The 27,635-nt window shown below is 42.0% G+C and overlaps 2 protein-coding genes across 2 annotated transcripts; one reads left to right on the forward strand and one right to left on the reverse strand.

The window, feature by feature from the left end:
- Positions 1-11,450: 11,450 nt before the first annotated feature.
- Positions 11,451-12,392, reverse strand: LOC150068131 (olfactory receptor 7E24-like). Its single transcript, XM_090343388.1, has one exon. The coding sequence runs from the start codon at positions 12,306-12,308 to the stop codon at positions 11,451-11,453; it is 858 nt and encodes a 285-aa protein (XP_090199514.1). The 5' UTR covers positions 12,309-12,392.
- An 8,738-nt stretch (positions 12,393-21,130) lies between these two features.
- Positions 21,131-21,727, forward strand: LOC150068132 (olfactory receptor 7E24-like). Its single transcript, XM_090343509.1, has one exon. The coding sequence runs from the start codon at positions 21,131-21,133 to the stop codon at positions 21,725-21,727; it is 597 nt and encodes a 198-aa protein (XP_090199635.1).
- The last annotated feature ends 5,908 nt before the right edge of the window (positions 21,728-27,635 follow it).

The following is a 27,635-nucleotide window of genomic DNA, read 5'->3' on the forward strand; positions in this document are numbered from 1 at the left end:
TCCCACTCTGTAGGCTTCCTGATTAGTTTACTAGCTATGTCCTTTGCCATACAAAAGCTCTGCAATTTAATGCAGTCCCACTTATCCAGCCTTTCTCTGATTTGTTGTGCTTCTTGGTCCTTATTAAGAAAGTTTCGACCTGTGCCAAGGAGGCCTAGTGTATCTCCTATTCCTTCCTGTAGAGTTTTCAGTGTGTCAGCATTTACCTCCAGGTCTTTGATCCATTTGGAGTTAATTCTAGTGCAAGGTGACAAAGAAGGATCCAGCTTTAGTTTTCTGCAGGTGCTTAACCAGTTTTGCCAGCACAACTTGTTGAAGAGGCTGTCTTTCTTCCAGTCTATTTTTTTGCTCCCTTGTCAAAGATTATGTGGCCATAGGTCTGTGGTTTAGTATCTGGGTCCTCAGTTCTATTCCTTTGATCTTCAGGCCTGTTCCTGTGCCAGTACCAAGCTGTTTTGAGAATTATAGCTCTGTAATAGAGTCTAAAGTTTGGAATTGAAATTCCTCCAGCGCTGTTCTTTCTGCTAAGAAGTGTTTTTGCTATACTGGGTCTTTTATTATTCCATATGAAATTTTGGATTGCCTCTTCTATTTCTTTAAAGAATGACAATGGGATGTTGATGGGTATTGCATTGAATTTGTAGATAGCTCTTGGCAAGATTGTCATTTTCACAATGTTGATTCTTCCAATCCAGGAGCATGGGAGGTTTTTCCATTTCCTTAGTTCTGCTTTAATTTCCTTTTTTAGGGTTTTAAAGTTTTCGTCAAAAAGTTCCTTTACATTCTTAGTTAAGCTAATAGCTAGGTACTTTATTTTCTTTGAGGCTATTGTGAAAGGAGTTTCTTTCCTGATTATTGCCTCGTTCCTCTCACTGTTGGCATAAAGGAAGGCAGTTGATTTTTGAGGGTTGATTTTATAGCTTGCTACACTTCCAAAGCTTTGAATCAGCTCAAGGAGCTTGGGAGTAGAGTCTATAGGATTCTTTAAATACAGAATCATGTCATCTGCAAAGAGGGATAGTTTTATTTCCTCTTTCCCTTCTTGGATCCACTTTATGCTTGCTTCTTTCCTTATTGCACTGGCTAGGAATTCTAGTACTATTTTAAAGAGTAGTGGAGAGTGGGCATCCTTGTCTCATTCCTGATTTTAGAGGGAATGGCTTTAGATTTTCACCATTAAGTGTAATACTAGGAGTGGGTTTCTCATACACAGCCTTTATTACATTGAGGAATGTTCCATGGATTCCTAGTTTCTCCAGAGCTTTTAACATAAATGGGTGTTGGATCTTGTCAAATGCCTTTTCCGCGTCTATTGAGACAATCATGTGATTTTTGTCCTTGCTCCTGTTGATGTGTTGAATTATATTAATTGATTTGCGTATGTTGAACCAGCTTTGCCTCCCTGTGATGAATCCAGTTTGATCATAGTGTATAATTTTTTTGATGAGTTGTTGTAGACGGTGCCAGTATTTTGTTGAGAAGTTTTGCATCGATGTTCATCAAAGATATAGGTCTATAGTTTTCTTTCTTTGATGAATCTCTGTATGGTTTGGGGATGAGGGTTATACTGGCTTCATAGAATGAGTTTGGTAAGGAACCTTCATTTTCAATTTCGTTGAAGAGCTTGAGGAGTATTGGTGTGAGCTCTGCTTTGAAGACCTTATAGAATTCAGCTGTGAATCCATCTGGCCCTGGGCTTTTCTTAGGTGGAAGTTCTCTAATTGCCATTTCTATTTCAGAGCTTGAAATAGGCCTGTTGAGTTGGCTTAGTTCTTCTTGATTCAGTGTGGGTATGTTAATATTGGCTAGGAATTCATCCATTTCATTTAGATTCTCAAATTTGTTGGCATAAAGTTTTGAGAAGTATTCCCTTATGATATTCTGGATCTTCGTCATGTCTGTCATGATAATACCATTTTCATCTGCGATTTTGTTTATTTCGATATGCTCTCTTCTTTTTTGGTAAGATTTGCTAAGGGCTTGTCAATTTTGTTAATTCTTTCAAAGAACCAACTCCTTGTTTTGTTGATTCTTTCTATAGTTTTTTTGGATTTCAAATCATTTAATTCTGCTTTGATTTTTATTGTTTGCTTTCTTCTAGTGGGATTAGGGTTGGTTTGTTGCTCTTTTTCCAGGAGCTTAAAGTGAGACATTAACTTGTTGGTTTGCGATTTTTCCAACTTGTTGCTGTAGGCACTCAGCGCTATAAATTTTCCTCTGAGTACTGCCTTTGCTGTGTCCCAAAGGAGTTGGTATTTTGTGTGCTCCTTACTGTTAAATTTCATAAACTGTTGGATTTCTGTTCTGATCTCTTCGATGACCCATTGGTGATTCAACAATGTGTTGTTCAGTCTCCATGAGTTACAGGGTTTTCGTTGGTGGAGATGTGTGTTCAGTTCCAGTTTGATGCCTTTGTTGTCTGAGAGTGTGCATGGATTAATTTCAGTGTTTCGGAATCTGTCCCGGTTTGATTTATGGCCTAACATGTGATCTATTTTGGAAAATGTTCCATGTGCTGCTGAGAAAAACGTATATTGTGTTGTTGCTGGGTGGAATATTCTGCAGATGTCTGTTAGATCTAGTTGTTCTATATAGTTGTTCAGTTCTAAGGTTTCTCTGTTGAGTTTTTGCCTTGTTGATCTGTCCATAGGTGAAAGTGGTGTGTTAAAGTCACCGACAATCACTGTATTTCGATCTATGTATGGTTTCAGTGTAAGTAAAGTTTGCTTGATGAAGTTTGGAGCTCCGTGATTGGGTGTGTAAATATTTAGGATCGTTATGTCTTCCTGGAGGAAAGATCCCTTTAGTAGTATGTAGTAACCTTCTTTGTCTTTTCTTACTAATTTTCGTTTGAAGTCTATTTTATCTGATATGAGGATGGCAACTCCAGCCTGTTTATGGGTGCCGTTATCTTGATAGAGTTTATTCCAACCTCTCACTTTCAAAAGATGCTTGTTTTTTTGGGTAAGATGTGTCCCTTGAAGACAGCAGAATGATGGCTCTTGCTTTTTAATCCATCTAGACAGCCTATGCTGTTTAATTGGAGAGTTGTGTCCATTGATATTGAGAGTTAGGATTGAGAGATATTTATTAGGTCCTACCATTTTTAAAAGCTTTTATTGGGGCCTGTGTCTTGACAGTTCTTGTGGTCCTTAGGTGGTATGCTGTTTAGGTGCCATTTCTTTCCCTATATTGCATTTATTTTGGTTTTCTATGTATAGAACATCTTTCAGAATTCTCTGTAGTGTTGATTTTGTTGCGACATATTCTTGCAGCTTTTCCCTGGAATGAAATGTTTATATTGTTCCCTCAGTTTTGAATGAGAGCTTAGCTGGGTACAGTATTCTTGGTTGGTAGTTATTTGACTTAAGGGCATGACATATAGGCTTCCAGTCACTTCTTGCTTGCATGGTCTCTGCTGAGTAATCTGGGGTTATTCTGATTGGTTTTCCTTTATAGGTTACTGAACCTTTTTCCCTGGCTGCCTTTAGGATCCTTTGTTTGGTTTCTATTGATCCAGTTCGGATTACGATGTGGCGGTGAGATGTTCTTTTCTGGTTAGGTCTGTTTGGGGTTCTAAAAGCTTCTGGAATCTGGATGGGCCTGCCCTTCCGGATATTTGGGAAATTCTCTGAGATGATTCCCTGAAGTCTATTTCCAATGTCATTGACCTCTTTCTCCAGACCCTCCTCAATACCAATTTGCTTTAAATTAGGCTTCCTAATTGTATCTTGTACCTCCTGAAGTGCTCTCTCATTTTTCCTAGATTTGGATTGACTCATTTTCTGTTCTTTCTCTATAATAACTAAATTATCTTCAGCCCCGGAAATTCTCTCCTCTGCATTGTCTAACCTGCTATCAAAGCTATCTACTTTATTTTTCATCTCCCTTGCTACTAATTGCTCATTTTTGATGCTTTGCATCTCTCCTTTTAGATCATGTATGGATTTCTTTAGCTCCTTGATTTCCATTTGAGAGGTTAGCTCAGTAGCTTTATTTTCTTTGAACATTTGCTGGAGTTCGGTCACCTTTTTATTTGTGGATTGTATGAATTCATCCATCTTTCTTTGAACAGCCTTTATTATGGCCTCCTTTATGGCTTCTTCTTTTTTACTTATCACCTTGTTTATGGTTTCCTCTTGTTCAGCTATGGCTTCCTCCCTTATCTCTTTCTTTATATTTTCACATTTTTCATTAATGATGTTTATTAATTGCATTTGTACAGCACTTGGAAGACTCTCCTCTAGGTTTGCCAATGACTGTTCCATTGGCTGTTTACATTGGGTGGGGGAGGTGGGAGATGTTGTTTCTTGATTTGACATTATTCTTGAGTTTCTTGTTCTGCCCATTTGAAAATGGGAGCAAGATTAATACTAAACACGATTATAGTTTTTCAGATACAACCAACCTAGACCTCTGTAGCTGGCAGACTCTAGTTGTTCACAAGTTTTGATTGGTGTTATCACTCTTTCTTTTTGTGCAGTTACCGACCAGTCTAATTATTCACTGATAAGTGATTTATATCCAAAACAATAAGCCTCTCAATCCAATCTCTATTGTCTTTAAGTCCCTCTGAGCCTAGAGAATGATTAAACACCTAGATATACAATGTTGCTCAACAGCCATCAAGTGTAGATCCATGCAGTATAAGGGTTGAAAGAGGAGCAGAGGTCCAGCGATAGAATAATAGAATGAGAGAGGTCAGGGGGTAAGTAGGTAGAGTATTTGAGTACAAAGTTTGGAAAGTGTTAGAATAAAACTTATGTGTTGCTGCGAGACTAGCTCTTAGCCCAGCCAGTGGCCTCACAGTGGACCATGGGATGGATCTGCGAGCTTCCGTCTGAGCGTGGTTGGCGGACGTTTTCCTGTGCTGCTTCCAGGGGTGGCCCCAAGCCAAGTGTCTGGGGATTGAGAGTTTCAGGAGCTCTCAGCAGGACCAGCAGGAGGCCCCTCTGTTCCCATGGGCGGGTCCCAGCTGGGGACGTGGGCTCCAAGGGCGGAGTCGTGCATTTTTGGTTCTCAGAAGGGGAGCTTGGCTGCTGGTCGGCCCTTCAGATCCCTGCTGTGTTTCCACTGCTTTGTCAGAGTCTGTGACTGTGGGGGGGGGCCCTCGGTGGTGTCTTGGTCAGGATTCCCAGCTGGAGGATGCCCCGCTCGAGAATTGAGGGGGGGCATATGCTGGCTCCTATTTACCCGCACCCCCTACCCACTGTTGTAAGGCAGGGTCCCAAAGTCCTCCACTCTCCTGATCCAGTGGCCTGGGTGAGGAGCCTGGTAGGCGGGTGGGAGCTGGGACAGCTCCGCCTCTCCTGGGGGGGTGCTGTATCTTAGAGTCTGCCCGCTTGTCAGTCTCCAGTCAGAGGGCTGGGGGTTGAGCCCGTTGGGCGGGTGGGAGTTGGGGCAGCCCCGCGTCCCTTGGTGGGGTGCTGGGTCTTATGGGTAGCCCGCCTGTCAATCTCCAGTCAATGGCCTGAGGGAGGGGGCTTTTGAGGGGAGGTACAGGATTCTAAATTCCTTGCCCCCCTGCTCCCGCCAGTCTTTCTTGGGGGGGTGTTGGGGTCTGAGTTAAGTTCTTTTGCTTGGCACCCGCTCCGCTTTCCCGATGTTTTTGGGGATGCGTTGTATTACTCACGCCTCTGCGTCCGTTTGCGGGTGCTCCATGGTGGTGGAGAGTCTTTCACTCCCCTCGGGTCCCCGCCGCCGCCTGTGTTCTGCGTCTGGGTTCTGCTGCTTGCTGTTCTGGTTCCGCGTCTGGGTTCCGCTGCTTCCGCCATTCACTGGCCCGGTTCTGTGCTGGTTTCTGCAGCCGTTGGGCTCCCAGCCTGGTGCCCTCCACTGCCGCCGCTTTTCGTGGATTAGAGCCCGTGTCCACCCCCGCTTTCCCCGCGTGTAGCCAGTGCCCACTCAAGCCGCTTCTTGCAGCCTTTTCGCGGCTTTGGGCGAGAGGTGGGGGTGGGGTCTTCGCGTTCTGAATTCTTTGAGAAAGTTGGATGTGAGCTTTATCTGGATTTCTTTTCCGGTTTGAGTCCTTCTCTGTTGCTTTTTGAGTTTGTTGTTGTGGATTTCTTTAGATAGTTGGCTCGTGGGAGTCCCTGGTTCTCTCTTTTTGTCAGAGAAGGCTAGGCAGCATCCCTATTGTCTCGGCGCCATCTTCCTTCTCCTGTGTAGAACATCTTTGAGAATTCTCTGTAGTGCTAGTTTTGTTGCTACATATTGTTGCAGCTTTTCCCTGGGATGGAATGTTTTTATTGTTCCCTCAGTTATGAATGAGAGCTTAGCTGGGTAAAGTATTCTTAGTTGGTAGTTATTTGACTTAAGGGCATGACATATATGCTTCCAGTCACTTCTTGCTTGCATGGTCTCTGCTGAGAAATCTGGGGTTATTCTTATTGTTCTGCCTTTATAGGTTATTGATCCCTTTCCCCTTGCTGCCTTTAGGATCCTTTCTTTGCTTTCTATTGATCCCACCGATATGGCGGTGGGATGTCCTTTTCTGGTCAGGTCTGTTTGGGGTTCTAAAAGCTTCGTGTATCTGGATGAGCCTTCCCTTGTTGATATTTGGGAAATTCTCTGAGATGATTGCCTGAAGTATATTTCCAATACCATTGGCCTCTTTCTCCAGACCCTCCTCAATACCAATTAGCCTTAAATTAGGCTTCCTAATTGTATCTTGGACCTCCTGAAGCACTCCCTCATATTTCCTAGATTTGGGTTGACTCATTTTCTGTTCTTTCTCTATAATAACTAAATTATCTTCTGCCCCAGAAATTCTCTCCTTTGCATTGTCTAACCTGCTATCAAAGCTATCTACTTTATTTTTCATCTCCCTTGCTTCTAATTGCTCATTTTTGATGCCTTGCATCCCTTCTTTTAGATCATGTATGGATTTCTTTAGCTGCTTGATTTCTATTTCAGTATCTTTATTGTCTTTGCACATTTGCTGGAGTTGGTTCACCTTTTTATTTGTGGATTCTATGAATTCATCCATCTTTCTTTGAAAAACCATTATTATGGCCTCCTTTATGGCTTCTTTTTTTTCACTTATCACCTTGTTTATGGTTTCCTCTTGTTTAGCTATGGCTTCCTCCCTTTTCTCTTTCTTTATATTTTCACATTTTTCATTAATGATGTTTATCAATTGCATTTGTATAGCATTTGGAAGACTCTCCTCTAGGTTTGCAGTGACTGTTCCATTGTCTGTTTACATTGGGTGGGGGATGTTGTTTCTTGATTTGACACTTTTCTTGAGTTTCTTGTTCTAACTAAACATGATTATAGTTTTTTAGATATAAGCAACCTAGACCTCTATAACTGGCATACACTAGATGTTCACAATTTTTGATTGGTGTTATCACCCTGTCTTTTTGTGCACTTACAGACCAGTCTAATAAAACCACTGATAAGAGACTTATACCCAAAACAATAAGCCTCTCAATCCAATCTCTGTTGTCTTTAAGTCCCTCTGAGCCTAGAGAATAATTAAACACCTAGATATACAGTATTGCTCAACAGCCATCAAGTGTAGATCCATGCATTATAAGGGTTGAAAGAGGAACAGAGGACCAGAGATAGAAAAATTGAATTAGAGAGGTCCATGGAGGTACAAGAGGATTAACATAGGAGTGTAAGAATATTATAGTAATGTAGAAAAGGTATAGCGTAAGGATAACTGACCTAAGTTGGTAAGTAGGTAGCGTATTTGAGTACAAAGATTGGAAAGAATTAGAATAAAACTTATGTGTTGCTGCACGACTAGCTCTTAGCCCAAAAAGTGGCCTCACAGTGGACCATGGGATGGGTTTGCGAGCTTCATTCTGAGAGCACTGGGCAAATGTTTTCCTGTGCTGCTTCCAGGGGTGGCCCCCAGCCAAGGGACTTCAGAATTGATGCTTGTTCTTTGTTAAGTAGTGCCCCTTCTGTCTGGCAAATATGATGAAACCCTTCTATTAACTACAATAAAAGATATTAAAAAAGAATTGATGCCTGTTCTATTACTGTTTTCTATTTTTTATAAGTTGGAATTATCATTATTTTTTGAAACTGGAATAAACAAAATAAAATGTGCTCAGAATGGTTAATTCATCAGGAAACTCTAAACTTGAATAAAGCTGTGTGCTGGTGGCTTATGCCTGTCATCCTAGCTACTCAGGAGGCTGAGATCTGTGAATTATGGTTCAAAGGCAGCTCATCAGGAAGGATCGAGGGACTCTTGTTTTCAATGAACTCCCAGAAAACCTGAAGTTGCCTCATGTCTCAAAGTGGGAGAGATTTAGTCTGGAGCAATAAATCCCAGGGACAGCACCCAGACCCTGAGTTCAGGTCCCATGATGATCAAAATAAAAAGTTAGTAAAATATTAAGTTAAAAACAAAAATCCCACAAACTGTTGAAAAGGAGACAAAGAGAATATCCACAATAGTTTTCAGACACTGCATGTATTCAGGCAAAGATTTCTGTTTTATTGTATGCTCCTCTGATTTCTGCTTCTCTCTCTCTCTCTCTCTCTCTCTCTCTCTCTCTCTCTCTCTCTCTCTCTCTCTCTCTCTCTCTCTCTCTCTCCTTGTTTCTGTCTTTTTTGGCTTATGATTATTTGCTTTACCACTTAAGTCACAGGACAATTTCTAGCTTTTCTATGTATGTGGTTGCAAGGAATCAAAACGGTGTTTGTGCATTCTAGGCAAGTACTCTACCAGTAGGGCCCCTGAGGGGAGCTAAGTTCCATCTATGGTTGTTCCACGGTGGTGGGGAGTCTTTCACTCCCCTCCAGTCTCCTCCGCTGCCTGTGTTCTGGGTCTGGGTTCTGCTGCTTGCTGTCCTGGTTCCGTGTCTGGGTTCCGCCGCTTCGGCGGCTCTCTGGACCAGTCCTGTGCTGATTTCTGCAGTGGTCAGGCTGCCTGGCCCGGTGCCCTCAGCCGCCGCTTTTTGCGTCTTGGAGCTTGCGGGGAGGGGTAGGGGAGGGGTCCTCGCGATAGGAATTCTTTGAGAAAATTGGATATAAGCTTTATCTGGATTTCATTTTCGGTTTGAGTCCTTCTGTGTTGCTTTTTGAGTTTGCTGTTGTGGATTTCTTATGATAATTGGCTCGTGGGACTCCCGGGTTCTTTCTTTTTGTGACAGAGAGCTAGGCAGCGTCCATATTGTCTCGGCGCCATCTTCCTTCTCCTCATCTGTACAGTTCTTGACAAAGAAGCACTGGAAGAAGATTGGAGCCAAGTTAATAGGCATTTATGAAGGAGGAGCTCATTTTTTTAATGTATGAAATTTTAGTTTGTAAAGATGATGAGTGTCTAGAAGGTCAGTCTACAAACTGAATTTTATGGTTCTTGAGATGTAAAGTTTTTATTATATAAATTTTCTTTATATATTCCTGTCTTCTTTTATTTTATTTTTTTGTTTTTCATACTGAGGTTTGAACAGGGCTTTCTGATTGCTAACCAAATGGTGTGCCATCTATTTTTTTAATAGTTATTTTATAGATGAGATCAAGAGCTTTTCTAGCCACAGTCTGGCCAGATGTAGACGTCCCAGCACTCTGTATATCTCTGATTAAAGGTGTGAGCCTCTAGCTCTTGGTTAATAAAAGTGAGGTGGATGCTTTTTTGGTTATTGTTATTTATTTGCACCATTCCTAGGACTTGAACTAAGGGTCAAGAAAATGTCCTTGTGCTTTTTGCTCAAGGCTAGCACTCTACCACTTGTACCACAATTCCACTTTTGTGTGTGTGTGTGTGTGTGTGTTTCTGTGTGTGTTTATAACTCTTGTTAGGAAAATGTATACATAAGCTGTATAACAGGGCAGAAAATTTATTGATGCATATAACAAGCAAAGTGAATAAGAATAACTTGTTTGTTTGAAAAATTCCTCAAGTTAAACTAAGATTTGACTTCTAAAATAGTAAAGATTGGTCTCAGAATCTCTGATTCATCTAGACAACATTTGTAGTCATGTTAACATTCATTTCCTTCAGATTTCTATCTTGCTCTGAACTTCTGCAGCACATTCCTATCAGGTCTTATTAAGGTGATGTAGCACTTGGGGGTAAAGATGCAGCTGTGTCCAGCGTAATCACGATTATCACAGCTTAAGTGTTGCATGCTGGTATTCTTCCTGCTTACAATGGAAACTATTAAACTGGTTTTCCTCATGAAGAACCACTTTTGCCAATAACCAGTCCTCCCCTCTGCTCTTCAGGTTATGTTTTGTCTCTACTGGACCACAATCAGTGCATTCAGTTCTTATTCCTTTCTCCATTCAACATAAATCAATAACCTTTGGCTCCAGGGAGGCTTAATATGGATACTGGCAATGGAGAAAGCAATGTCATATAGGAGCTTCCTAATTCACACACCCCTGACAGAAAGAGAACACAGTATGATTCATACAGACTGGAAGAATCAGACTATACTGGAAGAATCAGACTAAAGGGCTGGAGGGAGACAGGCATCTGTGGTTCCATCCTGGAACACTAGCTACTCAGAATACTGAAATCTGAGGATTGTGGCTTGAATCCAGCTGAGGCAGGAAAGTCATGTGAGAATTTTATTTTCAAGAAACTACTCAGAAAAATCCAGAAGGGAGGCTGTGGTTCAAGCCTGAGTGATTTCGTCTTGAGTAAAAGCTCAGGGACAGCACGCAGAGCCAGATTTTAAGGACTGCTAAAAACAACAAACAGAAATTAAGAAAGAATGGGAAAGAAAAGGCGATTTTTCCTATTCTATTTTTGTGTGCCAGTTCTGCAGCTTGTATTCAGGGCCTAAGCACTGTCCTTAGGCTTCCTCAAGGTTACAGCTCTGCCACTTATGCCACAGCGCCACTTCTGGCTTTTTCTTATATTAACTTATGTGGTATTGAGGAATCAAACCCAGGTCTTCGTGCATGCCAGGCATGCACTCTAACACTAAGCCAAAGTCCCTGCCCAAAAAGTAATTTTTTTTCTTAATGGCTTGGACTCCAAATGCATTGAGAGTCTAATTATCCAAATTAGCCCATGTGACACAAAGGAATAGCAAAAACCTCCATCATCTGCATCCATTGAGCTCTTCCACTCCAGAGGAAGTTTAAGGATAAAATATATTTTGTCCAATACCTCCTTTTCTTGACATTTGATCAGCTTTTGCTTTCCATTCATTGTGGCAAAAGAGATAAAATAGTCACGAGAAAATATTTGTCATGTACACACACAGTTTGGTGTCATTATTCATATTGATTCTTTTTTTCCTTTTGCTAATGGTCATTTCTATCTGCTTGCACAAATTGTCCACGACTCTCAGCCTAAAACTTTATACCTATTAGAAAATTGTTCAAATCTCCCTCTCCAACATTGCCAACCAAGATCCTTCTCTAAATAAGGATGAGGAAAGAGCCAAAATTGAAAGGTGAAAATTCAGGGATGCAAAGTGCACATCACTAGAAAAACAGGTGTAGGTTTTCTAACTTTTCCAATTAATTTCCTACCTGGAAGCTGCAGGGGCAAACACGGAGAATGCCTGAGTGTGGAATCTCTCCAGGGCTCTGCTAATGTCCCTGTTCCTCAGGCTGTAGATGAAGGGGTTCAGCAGGGGATTGACAACAGCACACATCGCTGACGCTACCACATGGTTTGTGGGGGACGTTGACAGAGCTGAACCAAAGTACTCCCCCAGTCCTGTGCCATAAAACAAGCTCACGACGGACAAGTGAGAGCCACAGGTGGAGAAGGCTTTGTACTTCCCTGCTGCGGATGGGATTTTAAAAATGGAGGACAGAATTTGACAGTAGGAGAAGAGAATGCCTGAGGCAGGGAGAACTCCAAGCAGAATGTCAATACCACACATGACTATCTCATTGGTGAAGCTGTTGGTACAGGCCAGGTGAAGCAGCTGGGAAGGGTGGCAGAAGAAATTAGCAATGTCCACAGTCCTGAAGCAGGTAAGCTGTAAGACAATCATATTGTGTAGCAGGGATTCCAAAAGACCAAGTGTGAAAGACACCCAAAGTAAGGAGACACAGAGAAGAGGGTTCATGATGCATGAATAATGCAGGGAGTGACAGATGGCCACAAAGCGGTCATAGGCCATAGCAGTCAGAAGCATAGAATCCGTACATGCAAAAGTGATGAAAAGAGACATCTGGGTGAGGCAGCCCCTATAGGAGATGGCTCTGCTGTGACTCTGGAGGTTCATCAGCAACTTAGGGACGGTGGTGGAGGTGAAGCCGATGTCAATCAAGGACAGATTGGAGAGGAAGAAGTACATGTGGATGTGGAGGTGGGGGTCAGAGGTTATGGCCAGGATGATGAGCAGATTTCCAAGCACGGTCAGCAGGTACATGGACAGGAAGTGCCCAAAGAGGACAGGCTGGAGTTCAGGATCCTCTGAGAGCCCCAGGAGGAAGACTTCTGTGGTAGTGGTTACATTTTTTGTGTGAGTATGTCTCCAAACACTTAAAAAGAAAAACCAATAAAATACACTGAAATACAAAAAGAAATAAAATACCCCTGGATCTTCATGCTTTGAATGGGAATAGTGACATGCGAATAATTTACACTTAGTACTCCTATCTTTTTCTTAATTGGGGCTAAACCAGTTAGCATGAAAGTTATTAATGATTTTCCTGCTCTCGTTCGTGTAATCATACATCAGATATATGAAGACAATTTAAGTATAAAACAGATCTTAAGTCACTTTAAAATGGGAATGCAATATCCTTTCAATATTACAATAGTTGAATTGGACCGGCATTATCCAATACTGAGATTGAATGGACAGTTTAGAATGAAAACAGTGTTCTGTGCCTCTTACCTCGTGTGTGTGTGTGTGTGTGTGTGTGTGTGTGTGTGTGTGTGTGTCCGTGTGCGCGCGCGCGCCCTGGTAATGGGACCATTCATGGTTTTCCTGTAACGCCTATCTACAAAAGTAGATGTATTCACTGGGCTTGATGTGAAGTACCTACAGTTTATCATCCCAGCACTTTGGAGCAGAAGAAGGAGGAACACAAATCTAAGGCCAGCCTGGGCTACACGGCAAGGTCTTGTCAAAAGAAACACATTTAGAAATGTAGCTCATTAGAAGTATGTGCTCGTCATGGACAAGACCCAGGGAGAACAACTAAAAGGGCATTTCCATAATATAAATGCTATAGACGTGGCAATGTGTTTTCCATAAACATCTCCACTGTGATGAGCAGAACTGAGGCTCTAATGGAAGATGCCGTTGCCTCTGCTCCAATGTGGCCTTTGCAGTGTCAGTCAAGACATTTGAAGTGAAGATCTCTGAACTGGAGCTGGGCACCAGTGACTCACGACGATAATCCTAGCTACTCAGGAGGTTAAGATCTGAGGATTGCAATGGGAAGCCAACCATGAGACTCTTATCTCTAATGAACCTGCACAAAACCAGTTTTGGAGGTGTAGCTCAAGTAGTAGAGCACCAGCCTGAGAAAAAACGTGACAGGACAGCACCCAGGTCCTAAGCACACACAAAAGAAATATGCATGTATATCTATGTGCATATACACACATATAGTCATGTATGTATCTAACCTCTGCATATTATGTATTCATGATGGTCTTCCTGAGATATTGCAATCCTACCACCTGAATGATGATAAAGAAAATTTAAGATTTTCTTTCCACTTTCCTTCCTAACTCCCCTATGCCTCAGAACTTACGGAGTTTCAAAGCTGCTTTGTAGGGTCTGGGCCAACACATCTAGCTCTGAATGATCTCCCATGCCTGCTGTACCTAAAGCAATTAAAAACAAATTCATTAAGAAACTTCTGAATGCAGAGATCCAGTCAAGGGGAAGAACGAATATAGACTGGACTACAAAAATCACAGAATAAAAAGACAGGCTAATTAGTAACTGTTCTTTTTTCTCCTCAGTGGATCAAGGCAAAATGCACATAATTACACAAATCAGTCTGTGCTATCTCAGTCTCTGTGGATTTTCCAGTATTAGAAGACAAGTAATAGAAAAATGGATGTCCAGGGCCGGGAGTTTGGCCTAGTGATAAGAGTGCTGCCTAAGATGTATGAAGACCCGGGTTTGATTCCTCGGTAGCATCCACACAGAAGAAAACCCCAAAGTGCTGCTGTGGCTCAAGTTGTAGAGCTCTAACCTTGAAAAGAGTCCAAAGATAGTGCTCAGGCCCTGAGTTCAAGCCCTACAACAGGCAAAAAAGAAAGAAAATGAATAAATGGGTGTCCAAAATCCAGCATATCTTTCTCTACTAGTCACCAATAAAATGTCTGCCTATAGATACACACACACACACACACACACACACACACACACACACACACACACACACACATGTGAAAGGCGAAAAGTTAATCAAACAATAAAGTTATCAGCCAGATGTTGTAGCTCACCCCAGTAATCTTAGCTAATAATTCTGAGAATTGAGATTTGACGTCAGCCTGGTTGGCAAAGTCAATGAGACTCTTACATCAAATGAGCCACTGAAAAGCCAGGAGCGCATTTGCCTTTGAGCAAACAGTAAGGGATAGTACAGCCAGGAGTCAATAAGACTGAGGGAAAAATACATCCAATTAAGGAGCCACAGCAATGAGGGTTCCAGGTGACTTGGTAATGTGGAGTGTGACAAATGGCCAGAACCCTGACAAAAGCCATGGCAGTCAGAAGCATGTTACCACCACACATAAAAAGGATGAACAGAGACCTTGGTGTGAGGCAGCCCCCATAGGAGATGGTTCTGCTGTGACTCTGGAGGTCCGCCAGCAACTAGGTAGTGGAAGTGAAGGAGATGTTATGCAAGAAGAGGATGGAGAGGAAGGAATACATGGGAGTGTGGAGGTCGGGATCAGATGTCAGCCAGGATGATGAGCAGATTTTCTGAGCACAATGATCAGGTACATGGACAGGAAGAGCCTAACCATGAAGTGCTGTAGTTCAGGGTCATCTTAGAATCTCAGGAGATGGAACTGTGTGACAGTTTTGAGACTGCCAGCTTCTCTGCTGCTTGGACAACTGTTGAAAAAAAAACTCTTGAGAAAAAAATTAAACAGACAACAAAGGCTATGTGCCTACTGAGTTGGAATATTTGTAAGCTGTATTTACCACCTGAGGCCAAAGCTTCTGAAATCATTCTCCATGGGATATTTCCTGAACCTCTAGAATTTTCTTTTGGTTGCTCAGCTCTTGAAGCCCTTCTATTTGCTTCTACTTTAAAGATACACAACACTAGAAAGAAACAGGCATAGAAATTACCATGTCTATGGCAACACTGCAATGCAATTTACTGTTTGAAAATAGAGACTAAAAAGCTGGTTGTTGGTGGCTCACACCTGTACTACTAGCTACTCAGGAGACTATGATATGGAGATCAGAGTTTGAAGCCAGCCAGACAGGACATGCTGTGAGAGTCTGTCCTGCAACTAAAGGCACAAAAAGCATAAGAGGAGCTGGGGCGCAAGTAGCAGAACACCAATCTTGAGCAAAGAAAGCTCAGAGCCTAACTTCAAGTCCCAGAACTTGCACACACACACACACACACACACACACACACACACACACACTTGTGCACGCGTGCAGGCACACACCCACATGCACACACACATACACAAATACACACATATGCACGCACACACAAATTCATGGCCATAGTTATTTTCTTTTTTATTGTAATGGTGATGTACAGAGTGGTGAAGGTTATGTAACTCAAGAATTGAGTGCATTTCTTCTTGAGCAATATCATCTCCCTCATTTTCTCCCAGTCTTTTCCCTCCTGGAACCAAGTCTCCTCAAATTATATAGTTCATTTTCAACATTTTCCCTAGTGAATTTCACTGCTGAATTGGTTCATGTTTTCTTCATGGACACAGTTCTGTCCTACAAAATATTTCATGGGGAATCTATAGGAATATTTTATACAACAGATTCAATATCTTCAGAATTCATGCCTGTTCTTTGTTAAGTAGTGCCCCTTCTGTCTGGCAAATATGATGAAACCCTTCTACTAATTACAATAAAAAGATATTAAAAAAGAATTGATGCCTGTTCTATTACTGTTTTCTATTTTTTATGAGTTGGAATTTTCATTATTCATTGAAACTGGAATAAACAAAATAAAATGTGCTCAGAATGGTTAATTCATCAGGGAACTCTAAAGTTGAATAAAGCTTTGTGCTGGTGGTTTATGCCTGTCATCCTAGCTACTCAGGAGCGTGAGATCTGAGGCAGCTCATCAGGAAGGATCAAGGGACTCTTGTTTTCAATGAACTCCCAGAAAACCTGAAGTTGCCTCATGTCTCAAAGTGGGAGAGATTTAGTCTGGAGCAATAAATCCCAGGGACAGCACCCAGACCCTGAGTTCAATTCCCATGATGATCAAAATAAAAAGTTAGTAAAATATTAAGTTAAAAACAAAAAACCCACAAACTGTTGAAGAGGAGACAAAGAGAATATCCACAATAGTTTTCAGACACTGCATGTATTCAGGCAAAGATTTCTGTTTTATTTTATGCTCCTCTGATTTCTGCTTCTCTCTCTCTCTCTCTCTCTCTCTCTCTCTCTCTCTCTCTCTCTCTCTCTCTCTCTCTCTCTCTCTCTCTCTCTCTCTATTGGTTTCTGTCTTTTTTGGCTTATGATTATTTGCTTTACCACTTAAGTCACAGGATAATTTCTAGCATTTCTATGTATGTGGTTGCAAGGAATCAAAACGGTGTTTGTGCATTCTAGGCAAGTACTCTACCAGTAGGGCCCCTGAGCGGAGCTAAGTTCTGTGGAGATATCAGGCCCCTGTACTTTTTGGCCAGTTTGACTGGAACCTTGGCTTTCAGATCCTTATAGAATCTGTCTTGGCTGTCCCTCCCCTTCCGGTAGCTCCATCTGTAAGCTCCTCCCTCTCTCATGGCAGCCACCCCCTGTTGTCCCAGGTAGGAGTCTCCCAACGTGCACCTCTCCTGGCCTTCCAGCCATGCCTTCCCCATAATCCCTCCGGCACCACTTTCTCCTCCTCTTGGCCCCCTGAGTCAAAGACATGCACCAAGATTCCCCTGCCCCATGATGTGCTGTCCTGGGGCCTGGTTGCTTCTGGTGGGGTAGAAAGCCAGCTGAATAGGTGGGAGGGAGCTCCTTCTGAGCTAGTTTACACATCCTATTTGGCTTGGTTTCCTGGTCCAGTTGGATGTTCTGCAGAATCAAGTAGGGGGGAGCTGGGAATGTCGCACACAACCACGCACCCACTATCCAGGGCTCTAGGACACAGCAAAGAGAAGCTGGGGTTAGTAGGGTCTCTGCTGAACTGATCATTATTAGCATAGAATGGTTAGTTTGGCACCTCATGCAGAGTGCAATTCCTCTTGGATTTGAAGTTTTCTTGTTCTCATTGCTGTATGGGACAATTGGTCATAGCCTTCAGGAACTTTGAGGAAGGTATTTGATGTGGTAAGGTAATACTCGTTAGTTTTCATTTCTTTTGTTGTTTTGGCCCAAGTTAAACTTTATTATAGGCAAACCCATGAATCTTCCTGTCTTGTAAAAATACTGTCCTACCGTAAGACTCAGTAACATAGCACCTGTAAGGAATAGTAAGCAGTCTCTGCGGTTTATAAATATATTTCAATCAATGTCACCCCTCCAATATTGTCAGCGTCCCTACTCACCCCTTCACTCACTCTTCATAATTTTGTAGGATATACATTGGATGCTTGTTTGCATTCTCCCCATCTTCTCCTCTTCATCTACCCCTTGATGCCACTGCAATCCTGTCCAGTCCCCACTACCTGGTGTTTATTTCTCTAAACATTGATTTTGCCTTTCTATGGAATTACACCATTTGAGATCTTCTGCAATCTACCATGTATCAGTGAATACATTTGTACACAAGATCATACAGCCCAATGTATTTACTAAGGAGTTTGTGAACTAAATGAACCTTGCACATACAAGAGAAAACATAGATCCTGTATCTCTCTGAGCCTAACTTACTCTCTTTAACATAATTTTTTTCCAGATCTTTCCAAATGATACAATGTGTCCTCACTAATTGGTGGCTATGTATATATACCACATTTCCTGGCTCCATTGGCCCACTGAGGGAGCTCTGGGATGATTCCATCCATGTCTGATAATCTACCAACAGCAGAATCCTCACATCCTTCAAATTCTTTTTTTCTTTTTTTCCAGGCCACTCTCCTCCCTTATGGCTGCTTGGTTCCTCATCATAATGGGGAATCTGTGCCACTAAGAATCCTTCTCACATCAGTAGGGCCTCTGTGCACTTATTACTTTATGTTTCTGATCCTCTGGATCATTCCAAGGGGTGCAAATTCAATTCATTCCCCATACTTGTGCTACAGTGAATCCTGGGACTCTGCTACATCATATGGGAACATCAAAGAAATGTTGCATGGGGACTCAGCTCGGTGTTAGCAGGTATTTCGTCCTGGGAAGTTAAGGATATGTTTGTATAAATAATGATCATATAAATAAAATAATTATAAAATAAATAAAACTCGCAGGGTAGAATAATGATATTCTTGGTGATGTTTTGTGTGGATCAATTGTAGAACAACACAAATATTATAAACGTTACTCTAGTTTTCCATAATATGTAAGGCTTTGGTAAAGCCTATTTTAATGCCAATGAAAATGAAAACGGAATGGTTCTGCCCTTCATCAAATAAGGATAAATGACCAAAGTTTAAATCTATAAACCTTCTTGCTAGACAAAGCAATTTTCAACCTGGCATGGATTTTTTTTTATGATTCTGTCAGCCCTGTGTGTCAAATGTCCAAAACTTGGCCTGTCAATACACACAGGTTGCTTAATTGTGACCTGTGGGTATTAATCCTCCAAGGCCATATAGAAGTCAAGGATGAGCCTTCCCTCCCCTGTCTCCAGGACACTGGTCCTATATCTGTCTTCTCATCACCACCATCTCTGCTCCTTCTGTGTCTTCATCTCTCTTCTGAGGACAGAGGCTGCACTTGTGCTGAGCACCAGATCTGGGGTCCTCAGTTCTGTTCACCTGAGTCTTAGCTGAGCAGCTTAAGCAATTGAGTGGGGCAGGATGGGCGGTAAAGGACTTTCAGGAATGTCTTCTCTGCAGCATGAGGACAGGTAGGATGGTTTGGGAATCACAGGGGGTGAGGATGCCCATGTAAATCCCTGCATACAAGGGGACTGGAAAGTGTATTCCTCAGTGAACTTGCAGGTAGGGTTTGAAGGTTAGGGGTACCAGTATATGTAATGGAGAATTATTTACCTACTGTGCTTTTCATTCTCATTTGTGGCTCACCAAATGCAGCAGAATATAAATGGTACAAACCAGTTTCCTAAGTTTTCATAGAGGCTGACTGAAAAGAGGAGGAGAAATAGGAGGAGTAGGAGGAGGAGTAGAAATAGTAGGGAGAGGAGGAGGAGGAGGAGGAGAAGGAAGATTGTGATGATGATGAAAATGACAAGAGGATGTTACATCAATGAAACTACTGGCAGATATGTCCCTCTCAGAGATCTGGTTCTTAGGCCATTCTTTCTCATTTCATATGCTTAACCTTCTGTGGTGTGTGTGTGTGTGTGTGTGTGTGTGTGTGTGTGTGTGTGTGTGTGTGTTTATGTGCAAGTACATATGTAAGTTCGGTGGCTTGAACTCATGGCCTGGGTGCTGTCCCTGAGGTTTTTGCTCAAAGCTACAGCTCCACTTCCTGCTTTTTACTAGTTAATTGAAAACAAGTGTTTCTCAGATATCCCTGCCCCAGAATGGCCTCCACTTGTGAATCTCAGGCCTCATCCCCTAGAATACTTAGGATGAGAATTATGAGCCATCTTCCTCTGAAACAATGTATATTTTTAAAGAGCAGGCTGTTTACCTTCCTCTTATTCATTTGGTTAAACAACAGATGAGTTGATGAAAGGAGTTATTCCATCAGAATCCTTTCCTACCATACTTTACTCAATTTGTTTGTGAATTGATACATAAGACCCTGCATGTATTCATACACCTTGATAATTGAGATCTAATTTCCATGTTTAAGAGAATGTTCAGCGTTCTTTGTTTCTATGAGCCTGACTTATTTCACTCAATATCACATTTCCAGACCTACCCATTTCCCCACAAATGCCATAATACCAGAAAAGGCAAGTGCAGAGGAACCAGAAGTAGATTTGTGCCTGCTTGATGTCAGAGATGAACAAGAATCGGATGGGATTGGGTTTTTTCATTGGGATAAAAAATATTCACTGCACTAATGGCTGGGAATCTGCTTTGTTCTCCTAACCCAATATTGCTCTAGTGGCTTGACCTACTGCTGGCCCTTCCCCCAGTGGATGGTCCACAAATCCTCCAGCCCAGTTTACCACCCAGAATCTCAATCTCTGTAGGAAAACCTACTCTCCCACCCTTTCAATGGATAGGCTTCCTAGAGCCTAGGTCTGGGCACTGGCTCCAAAAATAGCTCCTAGACAGAGACATGCATCATAAATGTGTAAAACGCTTAGATTCCCCCCTGCTGTCCTGAAACCTGCTCCTCCCACTACACAAGGGTGTGCTGTACTGTCAGGTGATCTTGCTCTAGCCAGCCCTGTTGTTCTTTGCTTTTCAACACAGCTGTGTGGCACACGTATTAACTTCACATGTAGAAAAAGCCTGAGGAACAAGGCGTCCCAGAGTGAGAAGATTCTAGAAGTAAGGGAAATGCCACACTTAACCTACATTCATGAATATATTGTATTGCATGGGTGGTGAAAAATTCAAACTTGTATGTACTTGAATTTCAAGTGTAAACAGATGACAATTTCTGGATATGTGTTTCATTTTCCTAACAAATGTTTTTTTGTTTATGAGCAGTTGCCCAAGTGATATAGAGGCACGAAATCTAACCCAGGTTACAGATTTCCTTCTCCTGAGAATCTCAGAGAATCCAAAATTACAACCCATCCTCTTTGGAGTGTTCCTGTACATGTACCTGATCACTGTGCTGGGAAATCTGCTCATCATCCTGACCATTACCAATGACCCCCACCTCCACACCCCCATGTACTTCTTCAACCCATCCTCTCCTTGGATGACATCTGCTTCATCTCCACCACTGTGCCCAAGATGCTGGTGAACCTGCAGACTCACAGCAGAGCCATCTCCTGTGCAGGCTGCCTCACACAGATGTGTCTCTTCATCATTTTTGGCTATATGGGTGTTATGCGTCTTACTGTGATGGCCTATGACCGCTTTTTGGCCATCTGTCACCCCCTGAATTACCCTCTCATCATGAACCCTCGTCTCTGTGTCTCCTTGGTTCTTCTGTCATTTTTCATCAGCTTCTTGGATGGACACCTGCATATTTGGATGGCATTGCAGATGACCGATTTCAAGCACGTGGAAATCCCAAATTTCTTCTGTGACCCTTCTCAAATCCTGGATCTTTCCTGTAAAGACACATGCACAAATGCTATTTTCATATATGTTGCTGCTACCACATATGGATTTCCTCCAATGTTTGGAATCCTTTTCTCTTACTATAAAATTATTTCCTTAGTGCTGAGAATCCCATCATCAGGAGGGAAGTACAAAGCCTTCTCCACTTGTGGTTCTCACCTGTCAGTGGTGTGTTTATTCTTTGGGACAGCATCGGGTGTTTATGTTGGATCAGATGTGTCACATTCTCCCAGGGGCAGTGCTGTGTTCTCAGTGATGTACACAGTGGTCACTCCTTTCCTGAACCTCTTCATCTACAGCCTGAGGAACAGGGACCTCAAAAGTGTCCTGAGCAGGTTGTTGAAACCATGAGCTTACATCAGGAGGTAGAAAATCCATCTGTAATATGGTTTTGCAGAGGAAAACAAATAACCCTCATTCCTGTAAATCCTACCTGTCTGTACACATTCTTAGTATTTGTCTGGTTTCATTAGTGTAATTGATGACACAGGAGCACCGTGTCAAGGATATTCATGAGGAAGGAGTCATTTGTTTTTAATGTATAACATTTGAGTTTGTAAACATCATGCATGTCTGGAGATTGTTACCCCACAAACTGAATTTTACAATGGCTGGATGTTAATTTTCTATCATGGATATTTTACCTCAATAAAAGTGGAGAAAAGCACATCATTTTGGTTTTGGTAGCACTGGTGTTTGAACTCAGGGTTTTCTCATTTCTTGGCTAATGATGTAAGGCCAGCTCTTTTGTTTTTAGTTATTTTATAGATAGGCTCCAGGGATTTTTTTCTTTTTGGGTCAAGGCAGGTGAACTCAGCTTGGACACTGTCCCTGATCTCTTCACATCAAGGCCACTGCCTACCATTGACCAAAGCCCCACTTGCCATTTTCTAGAGGTAAATTGGAAATGAGAGGCTCAAGGCCTTTTGTGCCCAGGCTGAGTTTGGACCTTTATCCACAGGTCTCGGCCCATTGAGAAGCTAGGATTACTGGCTTGAGCCACAGCACCGGCTAGGATCTAGTGCTTGTTAAAGACCAGGTCTGGCCAGATGCCCAGATCTCAGGGGTGAGCCTCTAATTCCTGACTAATAAAAGAAAGCTGGGTGTTTTTGTGTGGTTTGTTTGAACCAGTGCTGGTTCATGAACTCAGGTTCTGGACACTGTCCCTGAGCTTTTTTTGCTCAGGGATATTTTTCTACTCTGTGAGCCATAGCTGCACTTCCTGCTGTGTGTGTGTGTGTGTGTGTGTGTGTGTGTGTGTGTGTGTGTCAAAATGGAGGTACAATTCTGATAAACTTTCTGACCTGGATGGCTTTGAAATTGAAATTTTTAGGTCTCTGCCTCCTGAGTTTCTTGGATTCTGGGTGCGAACCACAGGCACACAGCTAAATTATTTTTCCTCAGGAAAACCAATAAATGAACATTATTTGTGAATGGGTAGAAAAATGAATACTTCAGCTATCTTATGTTCCAGAAGGTTTATTGATTTAGAGAACATGATTGAGACAAATCAAATGACATAAGAGAAATAATGTAAAATGTGTGGCTCATCATGTATTATTTTTAATTATGGGAGATGATTATGTGCTTATGTTACTTCTGTACTCGGCTCTCCCTATATATTGAACTGGAACAGTTTTTACAAAACTTTTCATTTCACAGACGTCACTGATGATAGTTAAAAAGTATATCATTTAATGATTTGATTAAGCTACTTTCTCTCTTTAACACATTTTATCTTAACTTCCTTGTAGAAACACATTTCAGATTAACATGTCCACACACATGTACAAAGAACCTTCAACAGATTCATCTCTTCCAGCATTCCTCTCTTCCACCTACCCTTTCACCAATATGCACATTGCGATCCAAATTTCATTTTTACACACATGACCATTGATTGTTATGACTGCATTATCCTGTGGCTCCTTGTTTCCATTCATTTTTGTACCTCCTAATGGAACCCCACTCAAAACACTGATATTCAGAATATTTCTGTTGTTAATTTGTTTTGGGGACTACTCAAATGGCTTACAATTTGGAAATGCACTCCTCTATATGATATAATCAGCCATCTTTTCTTGCCAATCCTTGGGCTTAAACACAGGGTCATGACACTGTCCCTTGGCTTCCTCAAGGCTAGAGATCAAGGTCACTTGAGCCACAACACCACTTCCAGGTTTTTTTCTGTGCATATCATACAGTATGTGCATGCTAGGCAAACACTCTCCACGTAGGCCATATTCCTGGACCCAAATCGCCATATATATATATATATACATATATATATACATATACATATACATATATATACATATATTTTTTTGCCAGTGCTGGGCTTCAGCTCAGGGCCTGAGCACTGTCCTTGGACTTTCTTGACGCTAGAGCTCTACCACTTGATCCTCAGCACCACTTCCTGTTTTTTTCTATGTATGTGGTACTGAGGAATAGAACCTGGGTCGTTGTGCATGCTAGGCAAGCACTTTAACACGAGGCCAAACTCTCAGCCTCCCAATTCACCATATTTTTGATGCTGTCATCTGGTCATAGAACTTGGAAGCTTTGTTTAGCAGAGAACAAGGCTAAAAACTATTGTATTGGATATTCTCCCCACGACTTTATCCATGTTAGTGAGTTGATTGAGATTTGTTAGCTTTGGATTAATTTTTCTAATTGTGAGTTCTGCAAATCAGGGTCCATGATGGTAGGAGAGCCTGTCACCAGCCTGTCCTCTGGCATCTCATTATAATCTACAACATCAGATGACACTGCAGCTGGAAATCCTCCAGTTCCACCCATACAGAATCCATTCTTTGAGATTCTTTTCCTTATTTTTCCATTCCTCTGTCTTGAAATTGTAGAATAATACAAATATTATAAGTGTTACTCTATAGATGTACATACTAGATAAGGCTTTGGTAAAGCATATATTAATGCCAATGAAAATGAAAACGGAATGGTTCTGCCCTTCATCAAATAAGTATAAATGACCAAAATTTAAATCTATAAATTTTCTTGCTAGACAAAACAGTCTTCATACTGTCATGGATTTTGTTTATGATAATGCCAGCCCTGTGTTGGAAATGTCCAGAGACTTGGCCTGTTAATACACACAGGTTGGCTAATTGTGACATATGGGTATTAATCCTCCAAGGCCATATAGAAGTCAAGGATGAGCCTTCCCTCCCCTGTCTCCAGGACACTGGTCCTATATCTGTCTCCTCATCACCACCATCTCTGCTCCTTCTGTGTCTTCATCTCTTTCCTGAGGACAGAGCTGCACGTGTGCTGAGCACCAGATCTGGGGTCCTTAGATCTGTCTACCTGGGCCATAGCTGAGGAGAGAAGCAGCTTAAGCAATTGAGTGGGGTGGGATGGGTGGTGAATGACTTTCAGGAATGTCTTCTCTGCAGCATGAGGACAGGATGGTTTGGGAATCACAGGGGGTGATTGCACACAAGGAGACTTAAAAGTGTTTGTCCTCAGCGAATTTGCAGGTAGGGTTTGAAGGTTAGGGGTACCAATATATGTAATGGAGAATTCTTTACCTACTGTGCTTTTCATCCTCATTTGTGGCTCACCAAATGTAGCAGCATATAAATGGTTCAACCAGGTTCCTAAGATCTTCTGAAAGAGGAGGAGGAGAAGGATGAGGAGGAGGAGTACGAGGAGGAGGAGGAGGAGGTGGAGGAGAGGAAGAGGAAGAGGAAGGATAATGATGAAAATGACAAGAAGACATTACATCAATGAAACTATTGACAGATATGCCCAGTGTCCTCATAGCTCTTGTTCTTACACTATTCTTTCTCATTTCATATGTTTCACCTTATGTGGTGTGTACATGTGTGTATGCACACAGGTTCTGCACGTAGGTTCTGTGGCTGGAACTCAGGGCCTAAGTGTTGTCCTTGGGAATTTTGCTGAATGCTACAGCTCCACTTTCTGCTTTTGACTAGTTAATTGAGGAAAAGTGTTTCTCAGACATTCCTGCTCCATCGGGCTTTCACCTGTGGTTCTCAGACCTTATTCTCTAGAATAATGAGCCACCTGCCCCTGGAAAATTGTATATTTTTAAAGAGCAGGTTTTTTACCTTCCTCTCGTTCATTTGGTTAAATAGCGGATGAGTTGATAAATGAAGTTATTCCATAGGAATCCTTTCCTACTACACTTTACTCAATTGGTTTGTGAATTGATACCCATGACCCTATATGTATTCATACATCTTGATAATTGAGATCTAACTTCCATGTTTTAGAGAAGGATAACTGTCCTTTGTTTCTCTGAGCCTGACTTATTTCACTCAATACCACATTTCCATGCCTACTCATTTCCGTACAAATATCATAATACCAGAAGAGGCAAGTGCAGAAGAACCAGAAGTATATTCGTGCCTGCCTGCAGTCATAGTAGAAATGAATAAGAATGAATAGGATTCGGTTTTCTTTCCAGTAGACTAAAAAATATTTGTTGTACTAATGGGTGGGACTCTACTGTGGTCTCTTAATATTGCTCTAGTGGCTTGGCCTACTGCTGGCCCTTTCCCCAGGGGATCATCCACAAATCCTCCAGCCCAGTTTACAACCCAGAATTTCAATACACACTCCCACCCTGTCAGGGAGGGATTTCAAGAGCCTAGGGCAGGGGACTGGCTCCAAAAATAGGCTCCTAGATAGAGACATGCATCATAAATGTGTAAAACTCTTGCATACCTCTGCTGCTCTGGAACCTGCTCCCCCATACTACACAAGGGTATGCTGTACTGTCAGGGATCTTGCTCTACCAGCCCAGTTGTCCTTGGCTTTCCAATACAGTTGCGTGTCCCTGAGCACATATGTAGACAAAAGCCTGAGGACCAAGGTATCTCAGAGTGAGAAAATTCTAGAAGTAAGGGGTTGCCACAATTCACAAACACTCATTAGTATATTGGACTGCATAGGTGGTGCAAAATTCAAACTTGTGTATACTTGAGTTTCAAATACTTAGAGCTGACAATTTCTGGATGTGTGCTTCACTTTCCTAACAATGTGCTTTTGTTTTTGAGCAGTTGCAAAGGTTATATAGAGGCAAGAAATCTAAACCAGGTTACAGATTTCCTTCTCCTGAGAATCTCAGAGGATCCAAAATTGCAACCCATGCTGTTTGGACTCTTCCTGTGCATGTACCTGATCACTGTGCTGGGAAATCTGCTCATCATCCTGACCATCACCAATGACCCCCACCTCCACACCCCCATGTACTTCTTCCTCTCCATCCTCTCCTTGGATGACATCTGCTTCATCTCCACCACCATCCCCAAAATGCTGATGAACCTGCAGAGTCACAGCAGATCCATCTCCTGTGCATGCTGCCTCACACAGATGTGTCTCTTCATCATTTTTTGCTGTATGGACGCTATGCTTCTTACTGTGATGGCCTATGACCGCTTTGTGGCCATGTGTCACCCCTGAATTACCCTCTCATCATGAACCCTCGTCTCTGTGTCCCCTTGGTTTTGTTGTCACTGATCATCAGCCTCTTGGATGGACAGGTACATGTGTGGATGGCATTACAGATAATGGGTTTCAAGGAACTGGAAATCTCAAATTTCTTCTGTGACCCTTCTCAAATCCTGGATCTTTCCTGTACGCACTCACTTACAAATGACTGATTTAAATTTTTTGTTGGTATCATATCTGGGCTCTTGCCAATCTCAGGCATTTTTTTCCTTTTACTATAAAATTATTTCTTCAGTGCTGAGAAATCCATCACCAGGAGGGAAGTACAAAGCTTTCTCCACCTGTGGCTCTCACCTGTCAGTGGTGTGTTTATTCTTTGGGACAGCATTGGGTATTTATTTTGGATCAACTGTGTCACATTCCCCCAGAGCAGTGCTGTATCCTCAGTGATGTACACAGTGGTCACTCCTCTCCTGAACCCTTTCATCTACAACCTAAGGAACAGGGACCTCAAAAGTGTCCTGAGTGCATTGTACAAACCAGGAGCTGAACCCAGGAGGCACAAAATCCATCTGTAATATGGTCTTCCAGAAGGAAGAAAATTTAACACTCAGAATTTTAAGTCCTACCTCTCTGCAGACATAGTTTTTATTTCCTTCTTTCATTAGAATATTTCATGGCACAGGAGCACTGAAGGAAATTGCTGGCTAGGCCAAGGTGATCCATGAAGAAGGAGTTCATTATTTTCATACATGTTTATTATAATTAATAGAAGGGTTACATTATATTCACCAGATAGAAGGTGTATTACTTCACACACATT

This window comes from Megascapheus bottae, chromosome 1 (genome assembly GCF_031878675.1).
Source record: "Megascapheus bottae isolate mThoBot1 chromosome 1, mThoBot2.hap1, whole genome shotgun sequence".
Lineage (NCBI taxonomy): Eukaryota > Metazoa > Chordata > Mammalia > Rodentia > Geomyidae > Megascapheus > Megascapheus bottae.

Excerpts from the sequence above, each read along its gene's own strand:
- LOC150068132 (XM_090343509.1), top strand. The coding sequence starts at position 21,131 with ATGGGTGTTATGCGTCTTACTGTGATGGCCTATGACCGCTTTTTGGCC.
- LOC150068131 (XM_090343388.1), bottom strand. The coding sequence starts at position 12,308 with ATGTACCTGCTGACCGTGCTTGGAAATCTGCTCATCATCCTGGCCATA.